Source organism: Anabrus simplex, chromosome 1 (assembly GCF_040414725.1).
Source record: "Anabrus simplex isolate iqAnaSimp1 chromosome 1, ASM4041472v1, whole genome shotgun sequence".
NCBI classification, from domain to species: domain Eukaryota; kingdom Metazoa; phylum Arthropoda; class Insecta; order Orthoptera; family Tettigoniidae; genus Anabrus; species Anabrus simplex.
In genome coordinates this window covers 418,431,335-418,455,449 of record NC_090265.1, presented here as the reverse complement: position 1 = coordinate 418,455,449, position 24,115 = coordinate 418,431,335, and the positions used below count along the sequence as shown (strand labels likewise).

At 39.2% G+C, this 24,115-nt stretch overlaps 1 protein-coding gene across 2 annotated transcripts in view; it reads right to left on the bottom strand.

Annotated features, from left to right (window-relative positions):
- Nucleotides 1-24,115, bottom strand: part of LOC136856885 (uncharacterized) — a 518,885-nt gene that overhangs the window by 101,287 nt on the left and 393,483 nt on the right. For both annotated transcript variants that reach the window (XM_067135106.2, XM_067135104.2), the window contains one exon: nucleotides 17,035-17,211. In XM_067135106.2, the coding sequence (XP_066991207.2) occupies nucleotides 17,035-17,211 (177 nt within the window). The remainder of the gene's footprint in view (nucleotides 1-17,034; nucleotides 17,212-24,115) is intronic.

The window sequence follows — 24,115 nt, the reverse complement described above, 5'->3', positions numbered from 1 at the left end:
GTAAACGTTGGTATTATCACTTTTAACCTTCTAATTACTGCAATGGATCCATTAAGTACCACAACGCTATGTTTTCTGGTATGAGTTAGAAGTAATGTGTTACTTGCATTGACCAGTCTCATTCTCAGCTTTGACATTGTGAAAGTGATGCTAGTAGCACCATTCCTTACGCAATAACTGTTATGAATGGTGCAGAAATGTCACTCAAAGGGTCAGTTGGTGCGTTCATTTCAGTAGACTTGGCAGGCTGAGATATAATAGCAACATCTGACTTGGTGAGGAAAGAAATGAGAAACTACCACGCTCTTCATTTCCCTTATTATGTCTCTTCCGTAATTCCTGAGCCATCTACAGCAGTTGGGATCCAACCACCCATTAGGCTGAATACTCAACACATATACACACACACACTAGCAAATGTACCCATCAAAGTAAATTACTGTACACGCAATGAATAAGATGTTTTTAAATTGCAAGTCTCTTAGCGTTATCCAAGAAACAGCAGAGAGGTTTCCAAATGTTGTTTCCAATATAAAGTGCTAGTTGCAGAGTTGTGATGATAATGGCAGGCTCACTTGCCTACTGCCATTCACAATTGAGTTGGGAAGTTTTCATTATAATAGACGGCCCTTGTCTAGTCACAATCGATTTGGGGAGTTTTCGTTACAATGGCAGGCCCCCTTTCCTACTTCCAGACACAATCGGGTAGAGAAGTTTTAAAGAAAACTGCATGCTCCCTTGCCTTCTACAAGTCAAATCGAGAAAAGAATTATTCATTACAAAGGTAGACCCTCCTTACTAATGCGAGTTACACAGGAGTTGGAGAAAGACCCCATTCCTACTGCCAGTTAAAGTCGATGAGGGGAGCATTGATTACAATAGCAGACGCCCTCCTGCTAAGAGTCACTATCGATTTGTAATAATAATAATGTTATTTGCTTTACGTTCCACTAACTACTCTTTTACGGTTTTCGGGGACGCCGAGGTGCCGGAATTTAGTCTCGCAGGAGTTCTTTCACGTGCCAGTAAATCTACCGACACGAGGCTGACGTATTTGAGCACCTTCAAATACCACCGGACTGAGCCAGGATCGAACCTGCCAAGTTGGGGTCAGAAGGCCAGCTGCAACCGTCTGAGCCACTCAGCCCAGCACTATCGATTTGTAAAGTATTAATTATAATAGCAGACACACCCCTTCTAGATTGCTAAAAATCGACCTCAATGAATATGTATCGATCTACATAATGAAGTATATGCATGTTTACAATATTGCAGACCTTTATTTACAGATTAATTGCTGCTAAACAGCACGTTATATCGATAAACGAATTGCACCATAAGACACTAACAGTCTAAATGGTTGATCCTATGACATTTTATTGTATCTCTTCTATTTATGGGTAACTTAGGATATTGTGAAATTTGGGTAAGGTTTTCACACAATGCATTACTTTTCGAATACCTACGTGACAGCTAGAAACATAGAATTTGACTCACATATGGCCACTGGGAGGGCCAATGTTCGTGCCGGATTTGATGATTCTATCTTTCCTATAATTGTGACAAACTATGAATATGTGTCAAACTGCAAAATTTACATACAAACAAGAAACATAGCCAAATCTAAGGCATAATGGATCGAGATACGACAAAGAGAACATCACTCCAAATTGAATCAATCCTGTGCCATCTGTTTTGTGATGCGATTTACCATTTAGCCAACAAATACCTCGAAATGAAGGTCTGCACCTCCATATTTCGATATTTTCTGGGGATAAAGAGTGAAAAATTTACACATATCAGAATTTTTCCATCAGTTACAGGCTAAAACCTATAATTTTGCCAAATTTAATTTTTCTAGCTCGTCTGGCAAATTGTGCCGCCATCTTGATTTTGGGGAGACAGGTATAAATGAGGACTTTAAGAAAACAAAAGCTAAAATATATGCAGATGGTCATTATTACACCTGAAACGGATACCTGTATAAAAATGTTGCCATAAGAGTCAATGTACAGACACATGGTCATTACGATATTATTTATATAGATAATAAAAACACTTCAACCCCTATTTCACTTCTTTTTAAGCCCCCTTAAGTGGATTTTCCAAAAACAAAAAAACGCGTTTCTAACTTTAAAAGAGGTTAATGATACCAATTTTCAAGTCTGTAACATGATAAGTTTTGAGATATAGTATGCTCATTTTAAAAATTCAACCCCTTTTTGACTTCCCCTTAAGTGAATTCTCCAAAAATAAATTATGTGTGTTTCTTTACGATTACAAATACCATTTTCACATCTGCAAAATGTTACATTTTTTTTACATATACCCTCGATATACTCATTTTACAAATTCATCCCTTTTTCACTCCTGTTCATCCCCCGTTAAGTGGATTTACCAAAAACAAAAAAATATGTTTCCTTATTTTTAAAGGAGATTCCAAATACCAGTTTTTACTTCTGTAAACTGTGAAGTTTTGAGATACAGATGTACCCATTTAAACAGTCAGCCCCCTTTTCACTCTCTTAGTGATGAAATATCCATAACTCCTCCCTTAGTGAGCACCTACACAACAATATAAATGTATCCCCAAAATGTCATTTCTTTATGTCGAGTAGTTTTGGCTGGGCGTTGATTAGTCAGTCGGGCTTAGCCTTTTATAGATATAAAGGGCAATTCAAAATGATGGGCCCGATTTCATAAATTTATTCTGTGAAATCTAATAAACATATCGTAATGTGAGACGTGCTAAGAACAGTAAACTCTCAAAGTTTCTTTCAGTCATATCACAAGTGTTCTATGCGAGCACCTCGCGTAACATGACACACATCCTGCCAAACCTTGTGTAGGGTGTCGCGGTCAATCTCTGCAATAGCTGCTGTGATGTGGGCACGAAGGTCGTCCAATGTTAATGGAAGATCCAATGTTGTGTCTAGTCACAGTCCCGGAAAGGTGAAGAGTCGCTTCATCACTGAAAATTACACTTTCGGAGAACCCATCCTCTTCCATTAATGCGAGAAAATCAGCACAGAAGGACGCTCGAGCAGCATAATCAGTGTCTTTTAAGGCCTGCACCAGTTGCAAGCGGTAGGATTTCATTCATAAACATTTCCGCAGAATACGCCAAACAGTTGCCTGTGGAAGTTCAAGTTGCCTCGCTGCCCGGTAGGTGGACTTCTGCGGACTCAGCCCGAAACTGACGCGAACACGTTCCACTGTCTCTTCCCGGGTCAAAGGATGGCCAGTCGACTTTCGCTTACAGATGCAGCCCGTGTCTCTGAATTTGGCTTTTCCAGTAGGTGGATCTCTTCCATACCTGGTACGGAAAAGCCGTTTAACACTAATCACAGACTTGTTTACATGGTAATCAAGCAAACAGAACGACTTCTGCTCTCCAGCTGCAGCCATTTTCTTTACTTGCTTCCTGTGCACTCGTAACGGCTGAAAATGAAACCACGTGGGATGAAATTTAAACTGAACTAAACTTTGAGAGTTTGCCTTTCTTTGCGCATATCTCACAGTATGATATGTTCAGTAGATTTCATAGAATAAATTTGTGAAATTGGATCCATCATTTTGAATTGCCCTGTATCATCATTGCGCCTAGAAAAACCGGTATGTGATAATATTTCAGAATAGAACTCTGACCAGAAAGACAGAAAAATTCTGTCATCTAAGGTTCAGTATTACATGAACTACATCAACGAATTTTCATTCTAAGCGATACATGTGCTGCGGGTCAGAGTTTCTCCTCTCAACATTGTCACGTAATGTCCGACTCGTTGGCTGAACGGTCAGCGTACTGGCCTTCTGTTCAGAAGGTCCCGGGTTCGAATCGCAGCCGGGTCGGGGATTTTAACCTTAATTGGTTAATTCCAATGGCATGGGGACTGGGTGTATGTGTTGTCTTCATCATCATTTCATCCTCATCACGACGTGCAGGTTGCCTACAGGCGTCAAATAGAAAGACCTGCACCCGGCGAACCGAACCCGTCCTGGGATATCCCGGCACTAAAAGCCATATGACATTTCATTTCATTTCATTGTCACATAATGGTATTTTGAGGCGCAGTGACGATATACTATATACGTTTCAAGCCAAAATCAATCATTTCTAGCAAGCACTTTATCAACTGTATTAATAATTAAAATTCACGTATCATCAATGCCTACAGTTTCATTTCTTCAGACCCCAGCAACCCTACCGTAAGTGCTGACCTGTGAAATACCATATTTATTCATGCAGTGGGTGTCATCACATATCTGATCCACCCCAATTTTTCCATTACAGATTTTGGGGGAAAATATTCCCACTTAATGGACATATTCAACAACTGACTTCATGACATTTAAAATCTTAAAACTGGACAGATGGCAATATGGAATAAAACTAGTAAACTGAGGTCCAATGGCTGCAGAATCAGTTGTGCTGACAATACACTTTCCGCAAAGGATACCAATTATTTTCATAGCATGGGTGTAAAGGGAAAGACAAAATACAGTGTTTTTGGAGTATTTATTGGCAATGTTGAGAAATTTAAAGACAGAGTAGTCACATACAAATAAAAGTTTTTAAACAACAATGCATATAAACTCTACTTGCAACTGGTCCTTTTTACCACAAAAAAAATACAGTGAAGGGCTGGTAAACCAGTATTTCATTGTATTATATTAGAATACCTGACCCACGGCGGAACTAGTAAGTCTACACGCTAATAGTAGCTATAAAAGGTTAGTAATGTTTTGTTTAATTACTGCCGTACATTATTTTCAAGTGACGATAAGTTATGCTATCTCCTCTTCGTTACACAAGTTACATAGCTGGTGCAAGTTATCAATGAACTCTTGACTTGTCTACAGCAAAACCATTAATATATTTTTAGTAGTTGCAACTGGTTTACCCAAAAGAGACTACAATCTCTCTGTCTTGGTTTGCTATATTGAAACTGATGCTATTGAATTTTCAAATTTGAGATAGTGCATGTTTTACCGTATTTTATCGCATAAGCTCCCCCCTCGCATACTTCCCTCCCCAACGATTTTTCATCATTAAAAATGATTTGATTAATATCGCGCACAATTCCCTCTCCTGGTTTGTTCTTACTGGAGCGGCCTTCAAATGACTTGATAATGGACAACAATGAACGCAGTGGTACTTGACAAAAATGTTTTCATTGTCACAACATACCGTAAATTTGAACAGTGAAGTTGCAGACGTGTTTGTAGGTCAGTTTGTCAAGTCGTCATAATGTCGAAATATTCAAACTACACGGCAAAATTTAAATTAAATGTGTTATCTTACGCTGATACGGAGTGAAAGATGCAGGAAGACATTTCTCTGTTGATCCTAATTCAATACGGTATTGTCGGAGACAAAAGGATAAACTCATGACTGCAAAGGCAAGCTCCAAATCTTTCTGTGGGCCTAAAACAGGGAAATATCCCGAAATTGATAATGGTGTAATTGCTTATGTCAATGTGCTTATGTCAATGAACTTCGGAATGATGGTTGTGCTGTCTCTTACAAAATGATTCAGAACAAAGCTCGCGAGATAGCTGCCACGCTCAACATTCACAGCAAGGATTTTAAAGCAAGCACTGGTTGGGCGATTCGTTTTATGAGACGGCAAAATCTCAGTTTACGGAGGAGAACAATTTTGTGCTAGCGTTTACCTCGAGACTACACAGATAAGGTAATAGAGTTCCATCGTTACGTAATACAAGTGCGACAGCAATATGACCATTTACTCTCTCAGGTTGTAACGCTGACCAGACGCCAGTGTACTTGATATGCCACATAACACCACCGTTGCTCCAACTGGCTCAAACAGTGTCCTTGTGAAGACGACTGGAGCGGAGCGTCTAAGATGCACAGTGATGTTGTGCATTACAGCAGACGGCAATAAACTTCCACCGTATGCCATCTTTAAAAGGAAGTCATTACCAAAGGAGACTACCCCACATGGAATTCACTTACGAGTTCAAGAAAAGGGCTGGATGACAGCAGATTTGATGGTGGATTGGTTGGAGAAAGTCTGAGGAAGACGACCAGGGGCATTATTACTAAAGAAGTCCCTTCTTGTCCTGGACATTTCCCGGGTCACCTTGTGGAAGCTGTAAAAGAGAAAATGAAACTGATGAAGTCCCACCCTGTCATCATCCCTGGAAGTTTGACGTCCATTCTTCACCCTTTAGATGTCAGCGTCAACAAACCTTTCAAAGAACATCTTCGACGCCTGTATTCAGAATGGATGGTGGCGGGATCTCATCAGCTGACTCCAGGAGGCAAGATAAGGAAGCCATCAATACCGACGATGTGCGAGTGGCTAATCCGGGCGTGGGAGAAAATTAGTGTCGATATCGTTAAGAAGAGTTTTATAAAACTGGAATTTCTTGTGCCATTGACGGTTCCGAGGACGACATGTTGTGGAATAGTGAAAATGAAGAAGATGATGTGATATCTGAACCTGAAAATAGTGATGATAGTGACGAAAGTGAGGCCACAGAATAGTAAGAGAAAAGAAACAATGAAATAATGCATTGCTGCTCTTCATTGTAGCCTAATGAAACCGTGGTATTCTTTTGTGTTAATTGAAAATATATACCGGTAGGTACCACTTTTTCACATACCGGTATTACCGTACATATAACTTTTACCTAATACATCTTTTCCCCTCCTTTCTGAATGCCTAGAAGCACCACTCGCATAATTCCCTCCCTAGGCTTTCCAAGTAAATTTTTCGAGAAAAAACGGGGGGGAATTACGCAATAAAATACGGTAATTAGTGATGGGATATTCGATTCATATTAACTCATATTAATTAATTCATATTAATGAATCGATTCATTTGATTCGTTCATGTTACTGAATCGATACAGTGAGCCGATTCAAGGCTCATTAGTCATTGATCCTGTTGTATCTGTGTAGTGTGTATTGATAAGACAGCAGTAACAACATTCAATGCTTGCTGCTGCCATCCTGTCATCATTCTATGAACAGCTTTCCTATACGTCATGTAACTTTTACATTCATTACTTCCTTATATTACAGCACAAAATTCATGTAGTTAATAATAATAATAATAATAATAATAATAATAATAATAATAATAATAATAATAATAATAATAATAATAGACATAACTCAAATTTTATACACTACTTAGTGGTTTTCCACAGTTCTTTGAAAGTCAACCCTCTTATAAATAGATAGATAGATAAATAGATAGATAGATATACTGCAAAGAAATTGGAAATATATACATAGAATTAGATGTAGAAATACCTGTGTCCACAATAAGTAGTCCACATATTAAATATAAATCAAATAAGTTGCTTTACGTCGCACCGACACAGATAGGTCTTATGGCGATGAAGAGATAGGGAAGGGCTAGAAGTGGGAAGGAAGCGGCCATGGCCTTAATTAAGGTACAGCACCAGCATGTACCTCGTGTGAAAATGGGAAACCACGGAAAACCATCTTAACAGCTGCCAACGGTAGGATTCGAACCCGCCATCCCCCGAATGCAAGCCCATAGCTACGCAATCCTAAACACATGGCCAACTAGCTCTGTCATCTTTGAAAATGTATTTTTCTATCAGCAGAGGATTTTTTAAATCGTCATATTTTGTATAGGCTACACGAGATGTACAGTAGCCCACTGGTTTTCTGATAAAATATCTTTATATTTAAGCTATTGCATCAGTCTGCTCATTTACTCACTGTCCACGTACAGCAGTGATCTAGTGATTCGATTACTGAAGTACTGTGCAATGATGCGACATCAAAATTCAAAAATTCAAACCATAACCACTTGTTGCTTCAGCTGATAAGTACAATTCCACAACAACATTGTGAGGTATACCTTGCATGTACTCTCATAAACATAACACAACCATGAAATTGGCATGTACCATGAAATTATCAACTCTCCAAAAGATAGCAAACCTAAATGATGATGCTTGTTGTTTAGAGGAGCCTGACATCTAGGTCATCGGCTCCTAATGGTACGAAATGAGACAAAATGTAATGACAACTTAAAAGTCCAAAACTCATCCCCTGACCAGAATTCAAAACATGATGATAAAGAATGAATAGATAAATATGAATTTAAAATAATCAGCAGATCCAACTTGAAAAATTTAACGTTAGAAATAATTCCAAAATGAATTCACCGACTAAAATTAAAAAAAATAGACAATGTGATTATGAACTTAAAACAATTAGTGGATTGACACACAATGCCTGACCTTTCCAGAAACTATCTTAAAAGAATAGTACATACTGACCAAGGGGCTGCTTCCAAAGCACAATCGATGCTTGTTGTCTAAGGGGGTCCAAAATCCAGGTCAACAGCCCCTTATAATGGTACTTATCGCTAGGAAAGTAGGAATCCAACGCAGACCAACGCTCTCACTCATATAGTGGTACTTATCACAGGCAAAGCCCAAATCCGTAGTGTTTCTCACAATGGTACTAATTACAGGTAACGTAACACTGTGGTGATCCGCATATAGTGATACTAATCACGGGTACTGTAAAACCCATACTGATTCACCCTCTGTTGCTACTAATCACAAACCAGTAGTGTACCTAACATAGTAGTACTACTCGCAAGTAAAGGCGACCTATGGTGTTCCTCGCATGATTGTACTAATTACAAGTAGTCTCATGGCTTCAATTCAATCATCCTTTGGTCGCCCTTTTTAGTCACCTCTTATGACAGGCAGGGGATACCATGGGTGCCGTCTTCGTCTGCGTCCCCCACCCACAGGGGGTTGTGTATTTGGTCTACGAGAGCTGGTTAGGACCCCCTCCCCCATCCACCACCTTGGAGGTGCCACATGGGAGTATCATCTCTCCCTCTGCTACACCAGCATAATAGGTTCATGGCAATGCATAAATCATTCGAGAAAGTTAGATATTTAAAAAATTATTTACAATTTATTCACATTTAAAAGATATATCAAATTATAATATACACACAATTGGTTCAACTCATTTGTGGTTGCCGTCAGTTGGCGTAAAATTACGGTGCGCTTTTTTTTTTCTCTCTCTCTGAAAAGTCAAATAGAGTACATCAGGTAAGTTTGACATGTGGGTTTGAAGTATCAACACTGGAAAATGTTCTTCCCACCACGAGCTGACAATAGAACTTGATATAAATATGAACTAATAGAAGTTCAATCCGTAAGTACATAATAATGACATACCGGAAAAAAAAGTCTTACCTTTTATAGGCTACCATCTTCTGAGTTTGCTACCACCAATGCAGGAAGAATTGCTGTTATTGCTATCACTGCTCACATCTTTCCATAAGAAATCATCTTCACTCCAGTCTAACAACTTTGTGATTCCTGTTTTCTTGACGCTCTTTTCAATCACCTTCGAAGAAATCATGCCCCAAGAGCGCACTATCGACCACAACGGAGATCCACAAGAGGTTTCTGAATCTTGCCTGCTGGGGTAAGTTCGTGCACACTTTCCACCATCCACCTGATAGAATTTTTGGCTCTTTGTCCTTCAATGGTTTATTTATCGAAACATCCAAGGGTGATAAAGTGATTCCCATAGGGAACCTGAAACATTTGTTCCGAATGAGTAAATTTATAATACCAATATAGTTGGTCCGTTATTGGACATTATAATTTTTCCAGCTAAGTCATTCCTGGTTGCCAGTGTTTTGCCCCAGTATGCCAAGTTGGGCTCATCAGTTGGTAAATAGCATACCCACCAAGAGGCATGACTAGTGCATACTGTGAAGGCCACTGCGTAGGCTACTTGGAGCCACCGGCAATGCCAATGCACTATGATGCCTGCCTGGCCATCAGATGATAAAGATGTTGATTCCCATGGGGAACATGAAATATTTGTTCCGAATGAGTAAATTTATAATAGGACTGAAGTATCGACGTCATTCCAGCATGTAACAATCTCCCCTACTTATTTTCTTTGACCGCTTCTCTGTCATCGTCTCTCTATACTGCTGCATCCGCCTGCTGTGCACCGGCTCTCTTCAACATGTGACCATGATGTCATCTCCTCCTGACGTTGCGACATTCACCGCATATTGCCATGCGTGCTGTACAACATCTCTGCGGACACGTGATTTTGACGTGGTGCTTCTAGAACATGCTGGCTTTTGTTCTTGATGACTTCTAGACTTTTCCTTGCTCCTTTATATTATTGGGCTCCACCCCTCACAAATTGAGTCTGTTCTCGCATCGGAGTGGTGGAGCACCGTACATCTGCATAACACCTGCTGTTTCTTTGGTGAGCAAGAACTATGAACTTATTACTTCAACTTCATATTTATTAGGCTATCTGGCCTCTACTTCACTTTATTCTTGCCAGCTTACACCAGTGTTGACATTATGTTAACAGACTCCACTCTTCTCTCTGCTAAATATGGATTTTACCCAGGACTGTGAGAACTGTCATCTGCATATTCACATGGCTTTTTTAAGTGAATTACTATTCCACGCATCTGAGACTTTCACAACATACTACCCCGGCAAAGGGAATCTTTCCCATAGTTCATCCTTATTTCCATTTCCCTGTCCTGTGCTTTATTTTTATCCTTATCTTACATTGGAGTTCTTTTGATTTCACTATATTGTACTTATAAAGTTTCTGTTTTTTTTTATATTCTCTTCTTGAAACTTATATATTCTTCAAACATTGTAAATGTGGCATATTTTCGCTGGATTCTCGAGCTTATTCTCTTGCTATTCTTAAGCAATATTCTTTTATTCCAGTTGTTGATTGTAAATATATATATTTATTGCCTTGCTTATATATTATTTTCTTTCTCTTGCCTGTTTCACTCCCTCCGGATGGTTGTTATTTACTTACTGCGCGCTTCCTTTCTATGTACTCTGTGTTTCTATATTATCACAATTTATATATTTGCCTAATTGCTAGTCTTCTGGATTGCGTTTATTACTGACATGCTATACATTCTTATACGCCGATGACCCTTTTAATATTCGCTATTATACTGCTATCTGGGCACATCTTGAGTTTGGCGTGCAGTCCATTTTCTAGTTTGGCAGTGGAACATCACAACCAGCAACCACTGCCGAATAGGTTTTCATGGTTTCCAACAATTTCTTAGTGACTTCCGTCAGGTAGCCAACAAGTGGTGTGTCTATCCACCCCTTTTCAAGATACGAATGTGGATCCCTCGTAGAAATTTTACTTTAGGATTTGTTTTTTTTGTTTTAGAAGAACATTAGGTGCAAGCTTTCTGCCAACTGCTGTTACAGCAAGCATTACAGTCAATGAGCTAGAATATAAGACATAGAGTGGCTATCAAGCTGTCATCTTTGAACAAAGTTGAACTGGTGACCGCTATGTCTCAAATGTACCTCATTAAGCGGAATGCTGTATAAGTGAGTGCAGAATAGAGCGGGAAAATGAGACATTTTCACACAGATCATATTCATTAGTTATAACAGAGATTATTTGAATTGAAGGTAAAAATGAAATGGCGTATGGCTTTTAGTGCCGGGAGTGCCCAAGGACAAGTTCGGCTCGCCAGATGCAGGTCTTTTGATTTGACGCCCGTAGGCGACCCGCGCGTCGTGATGAGGATGAAATGATGATGAAGACAACACATACACCCAGACCCAGCGCCAGCGGAATTAACCAATTATGGTTAAAATTCCCGACCCTGCCGGGAATCGAACCCGGGACTCCTGTGGCCAAAGGCCAGCACGCTAACCATTTAGCCATGGAGCCGGACTGAGTTGAAGGTGAAAATATCAGATAGAAAGCGTAACTATTTGATGTGTGTAAGCTTTGCTTAAGCAGAGGTTCCCTACATTATCGCACTGTACTGTAACTTAAAACAGAGGAAACAAAACAGTTTTGTTTTTTCTTGAAGCAATATATTGTTGAAAATGATTAAATCTATTGTTGTTTAATCCTTCATTATATGAGAAAGGTTTCCCTATTTATCTTTCCCTTGTCTCTATCAACCATCAAATAGATGCTGTAAGTGGGTAAGCCATAGGGTATAGTTTCATCACACAGTATGTTGATGTTCTTCCCCACTAGAGCCTCTGCTGTTTTTTTCTGGTGGTCAGATGCAACTTCTAGAAAGGAAGAAGAAGAAGACCTCAAATTATAACAAAAATAGTTTCTTGAAGCAATATATTGTTGAAAACAATTAAATCAATTATTCTTTAATCCTTCATTATATGAGACAGGTTTCTCTGTTTATCTTTCCCTTGTCCCTATCAACCATCAACTAGATGCTGTAAGCGGGTAAGCCATAGCTCTGCCATTTGTTGGTAATATTTTTAAGTTTTATGAAACTTTACGAGTGAGGCGCTGTGAACGAGGTCGCTGCTGAATGACGTAGTGAGCAGCTTCACCATTCGTTACTTCATGAACGAACCACTTCGTTTGAACGATTCACTGTAATGAACTCTACGTGAAATATATTTACTGGGTAAGTTTTGATTTCATTGATCGGATACAGTTTAGGTATTATAACATCAAAACCACGTGAAAAATTGAAGGATACCGAATTTGAGTGCGATTTTCATATCAAACTATTGATCCAGTGATTTTAAATTATTTTGTTATAATTTGAGGTCTTTCTTCCTTTCTAGAAGTTGCATCTGACCACCAGAACAGAACAGCAGAGGCTCTAGTGGGGAAGAGCATCAACATACTCTGTGATGAAACAATGGGCTGTTGTGTTTTTATCATCATAATCCAAGTCCCAGCCAGATCGAAGAGAGAGCTGCACGTTGTTTCTGTGAACTATCTTGATGCAGGAAATGCTACGAACTGCTCTCATGCTGGTTTAGAAGCTCTGTGCAGTTATAGTGTACCATATGATGCAGTTAAAGTGTTTGTTAGTGACAATGCCCCGTACATGACCCGGTCCTATGAAACATTAAGTGTGGTCATAGGGGATCATTTAATGCATGTACAGTGCTGGGCACATCAGATCAGCCTGGTTGGCAATAGTTGGGTCCCAGTGATGACAGATTTAAATCATTTGGTTGCGATGTAAAGTCTGCATTTTTGATCACAAGAAAGCGAAAATATAATTAATTCTTAACATGAAAGTATAGGCTTGGTTTCTCAGAACCGACGCATGCGAGGTGCGAGGCCCGCCTCACACAAATCTAGACTACACGAGCTTATGCAAGTGATTTCTCAAGCTGCGAGGTGCGCAGTCTGCGCAACTTCGCAATGAGACCTCGCAGCGTCACCGCACACTGATTCGTCCGGCCAGATTTGTGCGAGGCGACAGCAGTGCGAGGCGACATTGTTTCTGTTCTTGTTTTCACTGTTTTAAGCAACACGATGAGCTTTACGGATGAAATGGACGAGGAACTGATTGAAGAATTTCGAATGCACCCTGTGTTGTATAACTTACAACACAAGAGCTACATAAACAACATTGTGAAAGACAACTTATGGAAAATGATATCACTGAAGCTGGATAGAACAGGTAATAAATGTTGTCAGTTTCATGTATTACACGATAGTCTTGAAAAGGAAAGAGTTCGTAAAAATGGAAAACCGAGCTCGATAGCTGCAGTCGCTTAAGTGCGGCCAGTATCCAGTAATCGGGAGATAGTAGGTTCGAGTACCATTGTCGGCAGCCCTGAAGATGGTTTTCCGTGGTTTCCCATTTTCACACCAGGCAAATGCCGGGGCTGTACCTTAATTAAGGCCACGGCCGCTTCCTTCCACTTCCTAGGCCTTTCCTCTCCCATCGTTGCCACAAGACATATCCGAGTCGGTGCGACGTAAAACAAAGCAAAATAAAATAAAAATGGAAACTCCAAAAACGGAGGTACCAAATGATTAATGTTAATTTACTGTCATTTGGAACCTCCGTTCTTGGCATTCTTTGTTTTTCATTGATGTGGTAGCTGCCTCTGTGGATCAGTGGTAGAGTGTCTATTATTATTATTACTATTATTATTATTATTACTACTTATAACAAATATAATGAATTCAGTTCCAAAGGATTAAATAACGGATTTAGAAATGATATCAACCAATGAATCCATGCCTTTAATATCAAATATGCCAATATATTTAATTTTACAAAATTTAAGTTCAGTATTGTTCATTTAATAAAATCACGTGTTTTATTTTAATAATGATATTTGTTCTGTTATTATGTGAACTGGGTCACAGAAAAAGTAAACTACAGGTAAACACATGTTTGTCCGTTAGAAAAAACTTTCACTCGACCCTGTCAGCATATTCTCTTTGCCATGTCAATTCTCCTTCCCTGTAACAGAAGTATTTCTTGAAGCTGTCTCTTATCATGAAAGCATCATGTGTAGAATCTCCTCCGTTTACAGCTGCCAGAGGAATCATGTTGTCTTCTGGTAATTCCAAATTGCCAGTAAAGTGTTCATTTGGGCAACCACCATAGCGACGCTGAAGAGTGTGAAAAGCGGAAGGAAGACCTAGGTACTGAGGCTCAATGAAGAAGAGAAGGAAGAATTAAATTTTCGTGACGAAGGAACTCGTAATGGGGAAGCGGACAGCCATGGAAATCCATCTCACAAAAATGAAAGGTCATCTTTTTAAAGGATCGAGCACTTGATGAGGTAAAAAAGGGTCGTGAAGGTAGGATGAAACAAACATTAGCTATTAAATACACAAAGAAGATCATCCTGTGATATACTTTTTTTCAAAAGTATGGCAAAGACGGTGATGGAATTTTCTCCTGAGCTCATAGCTGAAACGCGGATGAAAGTTTGACAAATTGTAACAGAGATGAAGATGCGGCATCTCGACCAGCAACGAATCACTTCATCCACAACGTTTTCAACACCAAGTAGTTTCGAGGATACTAACTCAGTTATCACCGAATCGTCACCTGGTCCATCGTCAGTTCAAGATAAAGCGTCAACTGAACTGTCCCAGTAAATTACTACCTGTACCTCAGGAAATACTTGGCATCAAGAATCTGTTGAAATTAAAATATACTCGTACTTTAGAAGACGACAAATTACTTTTATTTGAGGAATAATTACCTTAAGATTTTCTAAATGATTACACTCATCTTAGGGTGGCACAGAAGTTTCTCCTCAGGTGAGACGGTTTTTTGATACCTGTTATTACTTGGTGTCTTCGTAATAAATCTTCATTGATAACACTTAAAAAAGTCCTTTGAAAAAGTTCCCTTGAGACCCGAAAATTACTTCTGAATTTCCTTTCGCTGTCAATCAAATGGCGGTTTACAAGAATATTGTAGCCCCCTCGGTTTTCCTATTTTTAAAAACATTGCTGCCTTCTCCGCCAAAACAACGCAGGATAATTTCCTAATCATCCACATCCTCTTCCAACAGTAGCGCACAGGCTGCGAGATCCAATGAACAAGACATGTGCTCGGAAACTGATCCGCTTCGCAGCATGGGAAACCACGATCCTCGCAGCGTCATTGCGATGAAAGTACGCAACGTCGGCCTCGCACCTCGCATGCGTCAGTTCTGAGAAACCAAGCCTTATGGTGCTTCAAAGGAAGCAAAGCTTTTTCCTGCACCTGTCATAACCTGATGGAATAGCTGGTTTCAGGCTGTCTTCTGAGTGCTTACTTTACTGATGCTACATTTTTCAAGATGTCTGACATGGAAGACATCAACAAGAGTGGTATTAAGTACCTGACTGATCTGAGTACTTGAGAAGTGAATAGGCTTCACTCCCACATGGTTTTTGTCACAGATCATGCAGCTGGAATGGTTGACCTACTTACTGAACTTGAAGGGTCTCTGTATCCTACCTCTCATCTCCTTTATTCCAAACTGCATAACCTTGACGCCAGTTTTACCTTCATTTGTGAGGGGATTTTTTCTGTGGCAACTAATGATGCTTTGATTAAGTTCACTCCTCTACAGCAGACTGCATGTAGAGACACAATTGTCAAAGCTGCTCAGTCTTCACAGTGCAACCTAGCCATGCTGAAAGCTCCAGGCCCCAACCATAAGCATTGTGTGTCAATTTCTCAAGCGTTGTATCGAAAAAATATAATTTTGAATAACACTGTTAAATTATATGAGCTTGAGAAATTGTTTGGAGTAACAGATCTCTCACAAAACCATGTCTAGTCTGGTTACTGTTCTCTGAAATATGCAATTCAAACCCAGATGAAAGAAAGTGAAAAATGTGATGTCATGCTTGCATTAACTGTAGTTCAAACAGACTTCAGCATATTTTGCTAAGTGCTGTCTTGAGTTGTTGTGGAAGCCAACGAACAATGTAGACAGCGAGCGCATGTTGTCTCATTACAACACAATGGTTACAGGCAGATGATGCAATTTGAAAAAGTAATGCCGAAGTACTAACAACGCTTTTGTTTGAACAATGAATTTGTATTGTGTGTGAACCAAGGACAACAATTGCACTTCATAAACTTGGAATCGTTAAAATTAATAATACCATGTGATTATTTTAACTTTGTAAAGAGATGCTAATTTTGGAAAAAATAGATGCTAATTTTGGAAAAAATAGATGCTAATTTTGAAACAAATAGATGCTAATATTTCAGGTCCCTAGTGATCTGCAATAATACATTGATATTATGGGCCCCAGGGAAAATTTTTCATATTTGTTGTCCGATGTTCCTCACACCTTTTAATACACTGTAATTATTATTGAATAAGCCCCAGTGAAAAAGCTTTTGCACTTGTTCTCTAGCCTTCTTCATGCCTTTCAATACCCTCATCTTATCTTTAAAAGGTAGATGGCCTATATTGTTCACTGTACCCATACATACACAACGTAAAATGCACACAAGTCTGAAAAAGCGTATCAAGTATTTACATATCCCTTCATATGAGTGACCAGCATGGTGCTTATTTGACTTGTGGTAGCCCAGTTATGGATACTAAAAAATTCAAGAAATCACTTACCTACTATAATGAAGAAAAAATTAAAATCCAGAAGGTGGATGGATAGGCATCTACATCTTTCAGCAGTGGTGCATATCCATTCTATTAACTGTAAGACACTTGAATTTTTGGAGAAGAAAAGTATATTAAACTTACCTCCACTTGAAGGATCAAAATATGGACCAAGTTTAGATTCCATTTTTAATAAATTTCTTATTTTTGCAGCAGCAGGGGCTGAAGTATACAGGAAAACAACAGGCATCCCACGACCAAAATGGATTAACACCTTCACAATGTCCTCAATGTCGATTGTCAACGTGACATTTTTATCATCTGTAAGTACAGAAGAGTATTATGAGACAGTCTTCATCTCAACAAGTGGAAGGAAATACAGAAGTTAGCAATAAAGGAAGAAAAATGTTACGGGAAGCAAAAACTTCTATAATTTAATATTTAGCACAGAGAGCAAGTTCTACCAGAAGAAATCTCTAACAAAAGAGTAGATCAAATTAATAGCTGACCCAACCAAGTGCTCCTAATGGACCACCCATCTGATAAAATCTCAAGAGTAATTCTTTAATGGAAGTTTTGAAGAACTGAAGATTTAGTTAAGTACGTTTAACCCGGTTGACTATTATAAATTATATTTGAACAACAGGAATTGTTGTAAATTAATTTATGTGAATACTTTTGAATATTAAATTTGGTTAACTATATTTAGAAATGATTATGCATCCGATGAAGCAATCACCTTTATAGTACACTCTGGAACTTTTATCCTTTGTTCAAATTTAATCTCATGACGTATTGAACTTTCCGATCCATATATTTCCCCTAGTATACCTCATGCACTTGGTGTTGATTAACTCTGCCGGTGAGCAGTGCAATCGATAGCAAGAATGAAATTATTAGGGAGCTCAAACCCCACTGTCAGCAGCCATAAAGGTGGTTTTCCACTGTTTTCCACCAGGCTCTACAATAATTAAGATCACAGTTGCCTCCTTCCCACTCCTAGTCCTTCGCTAATCCATCATCGTCATAAGACCTATCTGTGTCAGTGTGATGTAAAAGCAAAATTATATTTTTAAAAATTTTTTCAGTTGGTAATAATATCAGCATCGCTTGAGCCATTACTATCACAGGATGGACACCAACATTATATACAGAGCGGCCACGGGCGACCACCAGCCAAATGGTATAAAAGTCGTCTATAGGGACCTCAAAAAATGCTGAATAAGATGCTTTAATATTAGTGGAAATGATACTTAAAAGTTGTTTTAAAAACTGGTAAAGAGAACACGACAAGGAGGTGTAAAGCAGTAAAAATATCTTTAAATAAATTAGGATAATTTATTTTTTACAGAAACATGTCATAGCCAGTCCCACGCCTGGCTGAGAAAGGAGGTAAAATCCTTGGTTCATCTGGCTCCATGTGAGGGCCTCTTGTTAGAGTGACTGCAAAGACCTCAGAGGCAGTGAAGGTGGAAATGAAGATCATCAGTACAGTGGAAATGACAGAAGAGGCAGCATTCCCCAACTGGGGCTGATCAGTCTGGATTCTCCATGGCTTAGGGACCTACCCGGAGAGAAAAGGGCTCTGGAGCTTACAGTTATAGTTATAATTTCAAACGTAGCATTTCCTCTCTTCCCAACAACTTCAACAATGGGCACGATGTAAATGTCTTTGGTGAAAACTACTCCGGGGGATAACTGGAAATGAAAATTTCTCACCACCAAGAGTGCTGGAACCAGGCCACTGGATTCTGAAGAGCCTGGAACGTCATGTAAGGAAGAGTCAGAGCTTCGTGAAATGCCATTGCCAAGAATAAGACATAAGCAAAAACATCAGTTTGGAACAATAAATATCAACATACTCCTTCAGACAGGACAGCTACAAGAATTAACAAAAATTTTTGGAAAAGAGCATATATTCTGGCATTGCAAGAAACAAGATATCTGGATGCAACACAATGGAGTAAGACTATTTTTTAACAAGCGAGATAATCAACGTCAGGCGAGAGAAAGAGATGGAGGGGAGGGATGAAACGAGCGCCCTAAGCCCTACAGCGGCTAGCAACAAAATTATAACAAATATTTTAAAGGTGTGGCAAACTGCCGCGGACGCGACCTCTCGTGTGTTAATATAAAAGAGCAAACCCCATGATAAGATCTCCAAAAGAAGACTATGGATCTCTAGAACAACCTCTGTGGTCAAAAAAACTACAACAGCCGCAATTACAAACTTAAGCTCACAATCAGAGAAAATCTCAATCCTATAATTTAAATCTGGAAACAAAATCTATACGATCATCAACGTTCATGCCCCCATAAACCAGAACAAGAAAAACAAAGAGAAAGCAAAAGAATTCTGGGAAACACTTGAAAAATGAGGACAACCAAAATCTCCCAAGGAAATGTAAAAATCCTAGCAGGATTACAGTAACATCATAGCTAAACAAACCTCTAAAAAGAGCTTAAAAGAAGCCAGGGATCAATATACAAATGCTCAAACAAAACAAATCTATCAAGGATACCTCTCAAAATAGAAGATCGTCAGCTGGGAAGAAATCAGTGACTTGCTAACAAAAGCAGCCAAAACTTACAGGAATGAAACAAGTAAAATCTGAGAGTTTTGATTTCCTCTCCTTGGATTGAGATTCCCTTTCTAAATTATTCTTTGAACCTCCCCTATATAAACAATGAAAAGAAGAGGGACTAACTGCAGCCTTGGCCCACACTTTTCTTAATTACTGGTTCTTTTTCAACACCCTCGATTCTTATCATTTCAGACTAATTTCTTGTAATGATTGTAGATAATTCTTCTTTCTTGGTATCTGATCCCGATTACCTTCAGAATCTCAAATAGATGGTCCCATCAACATTATTGAATGCCTTTTCTAGATCTAGAACACCATATACATGGGCTTGTCTTTCTGAATTCGATCCTCTATGATCAGACGTACAGTCAGGACTGCTTCACGTGTTCCTACATTTTTCTCAAAGTCAAACTGATCTCCCAACTCAGCTTCAACTTGTCTTTCCACTCTTCTGTAAATAATGTGTGTTAAAATCTTGCAAGTGTGAGATACTTAACTAAGTGCGTGGTAGTTTCTGCACTAACTAGCACCTGCATTCTTGGGAATACGTACAGTGAAACCTTGATTATCCATTCCCGGGAACTACATTTTCCCTGATAATGCGTTCATATTACGTGGTCCTGTCAGCATCCTAATTAAATCACGTTGCAAAAATCCTGCGTTATTCTTTTCCTCAAAGGAACGATTTCCTGGATCAACCGTCCAGAAATTTCAGTCCCATCAACACTAAATCATCGATCAAGCATTTTTCAAGAAAGTGCATCTCACAAAAGGATGGCTACGGCATACTTATGAATCTTGGCAAGCAAGTACTGTACTGTACTGGAAAAGCAATCGGCAGTTAACTTGCATAAGGGACCATCTTAGCATCACATTCGGGTGGTACTATTTAGAGAATCCTCGGAAATCATAAAGGAAAGAGTGGCCACAACAACTGGAAGGAGACAGAGCGCATTTCGACAGCTCTACTTGAAGATGGAACAAGTTTACTCAAATGTTCATACTTGTAAAACATCCACATTATGTCCAAGGTTAGATGTTTATATATATATATTTTTTTTTATTGTATCGCCGAACAGGCGTTCGGCACTTCCCTCAGGGCACTATATAGTCACTGGGCTTTCAGACAGGAATCAAAACTGCTCCTTCTTAACACAAATCTAGTATTTTAGTATTATTGTATACGATTGTGTTATCGAGACCATAGCAGACAGATGTTGCACCTTATATACAGCGGCGGTCACAATAATAGAGCCACCTCTATAGACGGGATTAAGAACCAGGATATCTATTAGTTTGCAAAATCTCCACGAGTGCCGCGTTGTCAGTCCCTTTTAGACAACATCAGGGAAGACAATGCTGCTATCTGTAGTCATGCGAAAGGAAGCGTTTGAGCTAGACGTGCGAAAAGAGGCATAAAGGTAAGAATCTTATGGGTCAAAATAATAGAGCCGTTTTACAGAAGTCCCGTTCAAATTGATGTTTTGCACTTGTTTTGGGGGCTAGTGATATTATTTGTCAACAAACCTCCACTCAATATTATTTTGTATGTAAACTGACGTTTGGTTTTGTTTACATTCTTCTAGATAGGCAGAGCAAGCATACAAGTGATGATGAGTGTATAGTAATGTTCCGGATGTTCAAAAGTGGGATGTCCATGAATCAAATAGCCAAAGATTTACACGTTTTGCGAAAACGAGTCCAGAACACCATTAGACTGGCAAAACAAACAAAGCCGCAAATGGAGAAGAGGGGGCAACCTCGTGTAACTACTCCTCGCGTAGACAGACTCATCACTAGGGTAGTAAAGAAAGACCCATTTTTGTCAACACCACGACTGAAAGCCATTTTGTTTAGCGACAAAAATGATGGTCAACCATCAACCTCAACGATTCAAAGACGACTGACATCCGCAAAACTGAATGGGTGCATTGTGAGACAGAAGCCACGTTTCAAAAGCTAATGTTCGGAAAAGGTTGGCCTTCGCCCGGAGAAATGAACAAAAACCTAATATTTGGTGGAGGAACATCCTTTGGTCCGATGAATCCAAGTATAATAGGTTTGCCTCAGACGGAAAAGTCTATGTGTGCCGCCCACCAAACCAGGAATTTAATCCCAAGTACACTTTAAAAACTGTGAAATACGGTGGCGGAAGTGTTACGGTATGGGGATGTTTTTCATGGTACAGCATTGGTCCAATACACCGTATCAATGGCATAATGAACGCAGAAATGTACAAAGACATCTTGGCAAATGTGATGCTGCCTTATACTGAAGAGGAAATGGCGCTGAAATGGAAATTTCAGCACGATAACGATCCAAAGCATACTGCAAGGATCATAAGGCAGTTTTTCCAAGATCACCATATCGAAGTATTAGAGTGGCCACCTCGATCCCCTGACGCATCACCCATTGAGAACTTATGAGAGATCGTAGACAAGAGAAGTGACCACTCAAAAGCTATATCTTTAGATAAACTTTGGGAAGAAATCCAGAGAGCCCGGTATGCGATCAGCAGCGACGAATGCAGGCAATTAGTAGACTCTATGGGTAAGAGGTGCAGGGCAATCCTCAAAAATAAGGGTTACCCCACGAAGTACTAATGCACTCCTATGCAAAAACGACTGTTCCTGTACATTTCGTACGACTGAGATCAAGTACAAAATATTTGTGTCAATTGGCTCTATTTTTTTGACCCTGTGGTCTGGTATTCTTTTGAATATTAGTGATTAGTTTGAGTTGTGTTATCTATATAACTGACTGTGGTACAATGTGACTCTGTTGTAACGGTTCCTGTACAACATAAAATTTTGTTTCCATCATAGTACTAACAGGTCTATTGTCGCGGCCACCAAATTAGGCGGGTGAGGAAAACTGTGCTGTCGTCAGATATGGGAACGGCGAAGCGACAGGTGGTCAATAGTCGCTTACCCCCGGGCACGGATTGGCAAAGCTGATCGTGCAGTGCTGTCAAATTGAAGCCTATACGCTCCAGGCCATCTTACCCGAGTCATTCCCTGTCAAGCAGCTGTTGAGCTCACATCGTAAGTGCAGTTAAAGATGGATAGTGAATGTGAATTGATATGGGCTCAAGTCAAGAGAGAAGTGGCAGAGAGAAACAAGACATTCAAAATAAAGGGCGTAGAAAAACTCACGTCAGAAGCCATCGATCGTGTGACTGCTGCAGATTGGGAAAAGTGCTTCAATCGCGCGGAAAATGTTCAAAGACGATTGGGCCAAGGAAATAGTAAGGGACGAAAGAACGGAGCCATTCATCATCAGTAGGGCTCGGATGTTTAGGAAAAGTCAGATTTCTTCTTTGTCTCTATTTTCTTGCCTGATTGGATTTTGGTGCAATTCAGGTGAAAATCATCACAATTAAGTGATTTTTATTTGTCATGTAAATGCATATTTCGGCTATTTTTTGTCATAAGGTCATATTTTGACCCATTTTCGTAGAAACGTCATATTTCTGTCATATTTCGGCAGTCTGTCGACAGACGCAGCTGTGCAAATTCATCTTCAACTTATCGAATGCGAACTAGTGTTCACAATACTGCTTCTCGGCATCACATCTGCAGTTAATACAAGTAAAATACCGTTTGTATAGAATGAAGGCTATAGATATTGCAACATATTGTTACGTGCTAAAGCGACCGTCAGCCTTGTCGCAGCCCCTTCAGTATTACCTGAAAAGGGATGACTGAGCCAGCTTGGGGAACTTCTCAGCCCGCCCGAGGACATGCCACGGCCCTTTCTCTATTCTTCCCTTCATCTAGTTTCTCCATGCGATTTCTGGAAGATATGACAGGAAAGTTCGAGCTCCAGCCGAACCCTGAATGTTCTAGTGCCCCAACATCGAGGTATAAATACAAGGACTGCTCCTTTTACATGATTTAAATTTGCACCAATAAACTCGTGACATAGAAAGGAGCTTCTCTTCTTACAAGAATGTGTTAAGTGATAATCGGAGATTTTTCGCGTCTAATGATTTGAAGATGAATCTTTTCATACGCTTCAGTTCCACCCGCGGAGAAGAATGAAAAACGTATGTTAGTTTGCACTATAAGCCCTGCCGCCTTACCATAATATACTGAAAGAAGTCTTACTTAATTCCTTTCGTGGTACTCAATTTAAACTTTATTTAATAATATTAATGAAATCTGGGCTTCAACGTTCCAAAATATTTAAAACATAGATTGATTTCTAGTTTTCTCGTATTTCAAACCACCACTACAGGATGCAAACATGTTTAGACTTTTAAAATGTTGTGTGATCTGATAATCTTAGTACCGGTACTTTATAGCTATGTATTCACAAATGTTCGATAAGTGATCCAAGGACAATAGACTGAATAACTGCTAAACATCTATATTCAGAAAATTAGTCTAATATGAAAGTAAGAATAAATAATTAAGTTAACAAATATGTATCAAAGGCATTGCCCTTTCGATTTATAATTTATTAAAAAATGTCCATGTTTTGAATTATCATTTTCCAGTCATATTGTCATTTTTACGTCATATTTATCCACTTTTGAGGTCTATTTAGTCATTTTTGAGGTCATATTTAATCACTTTTTAGGTCATATTTGCTAGCTTATTTGAGCTATTTTTAGGTCTTAAACATCCGAGCCCTAA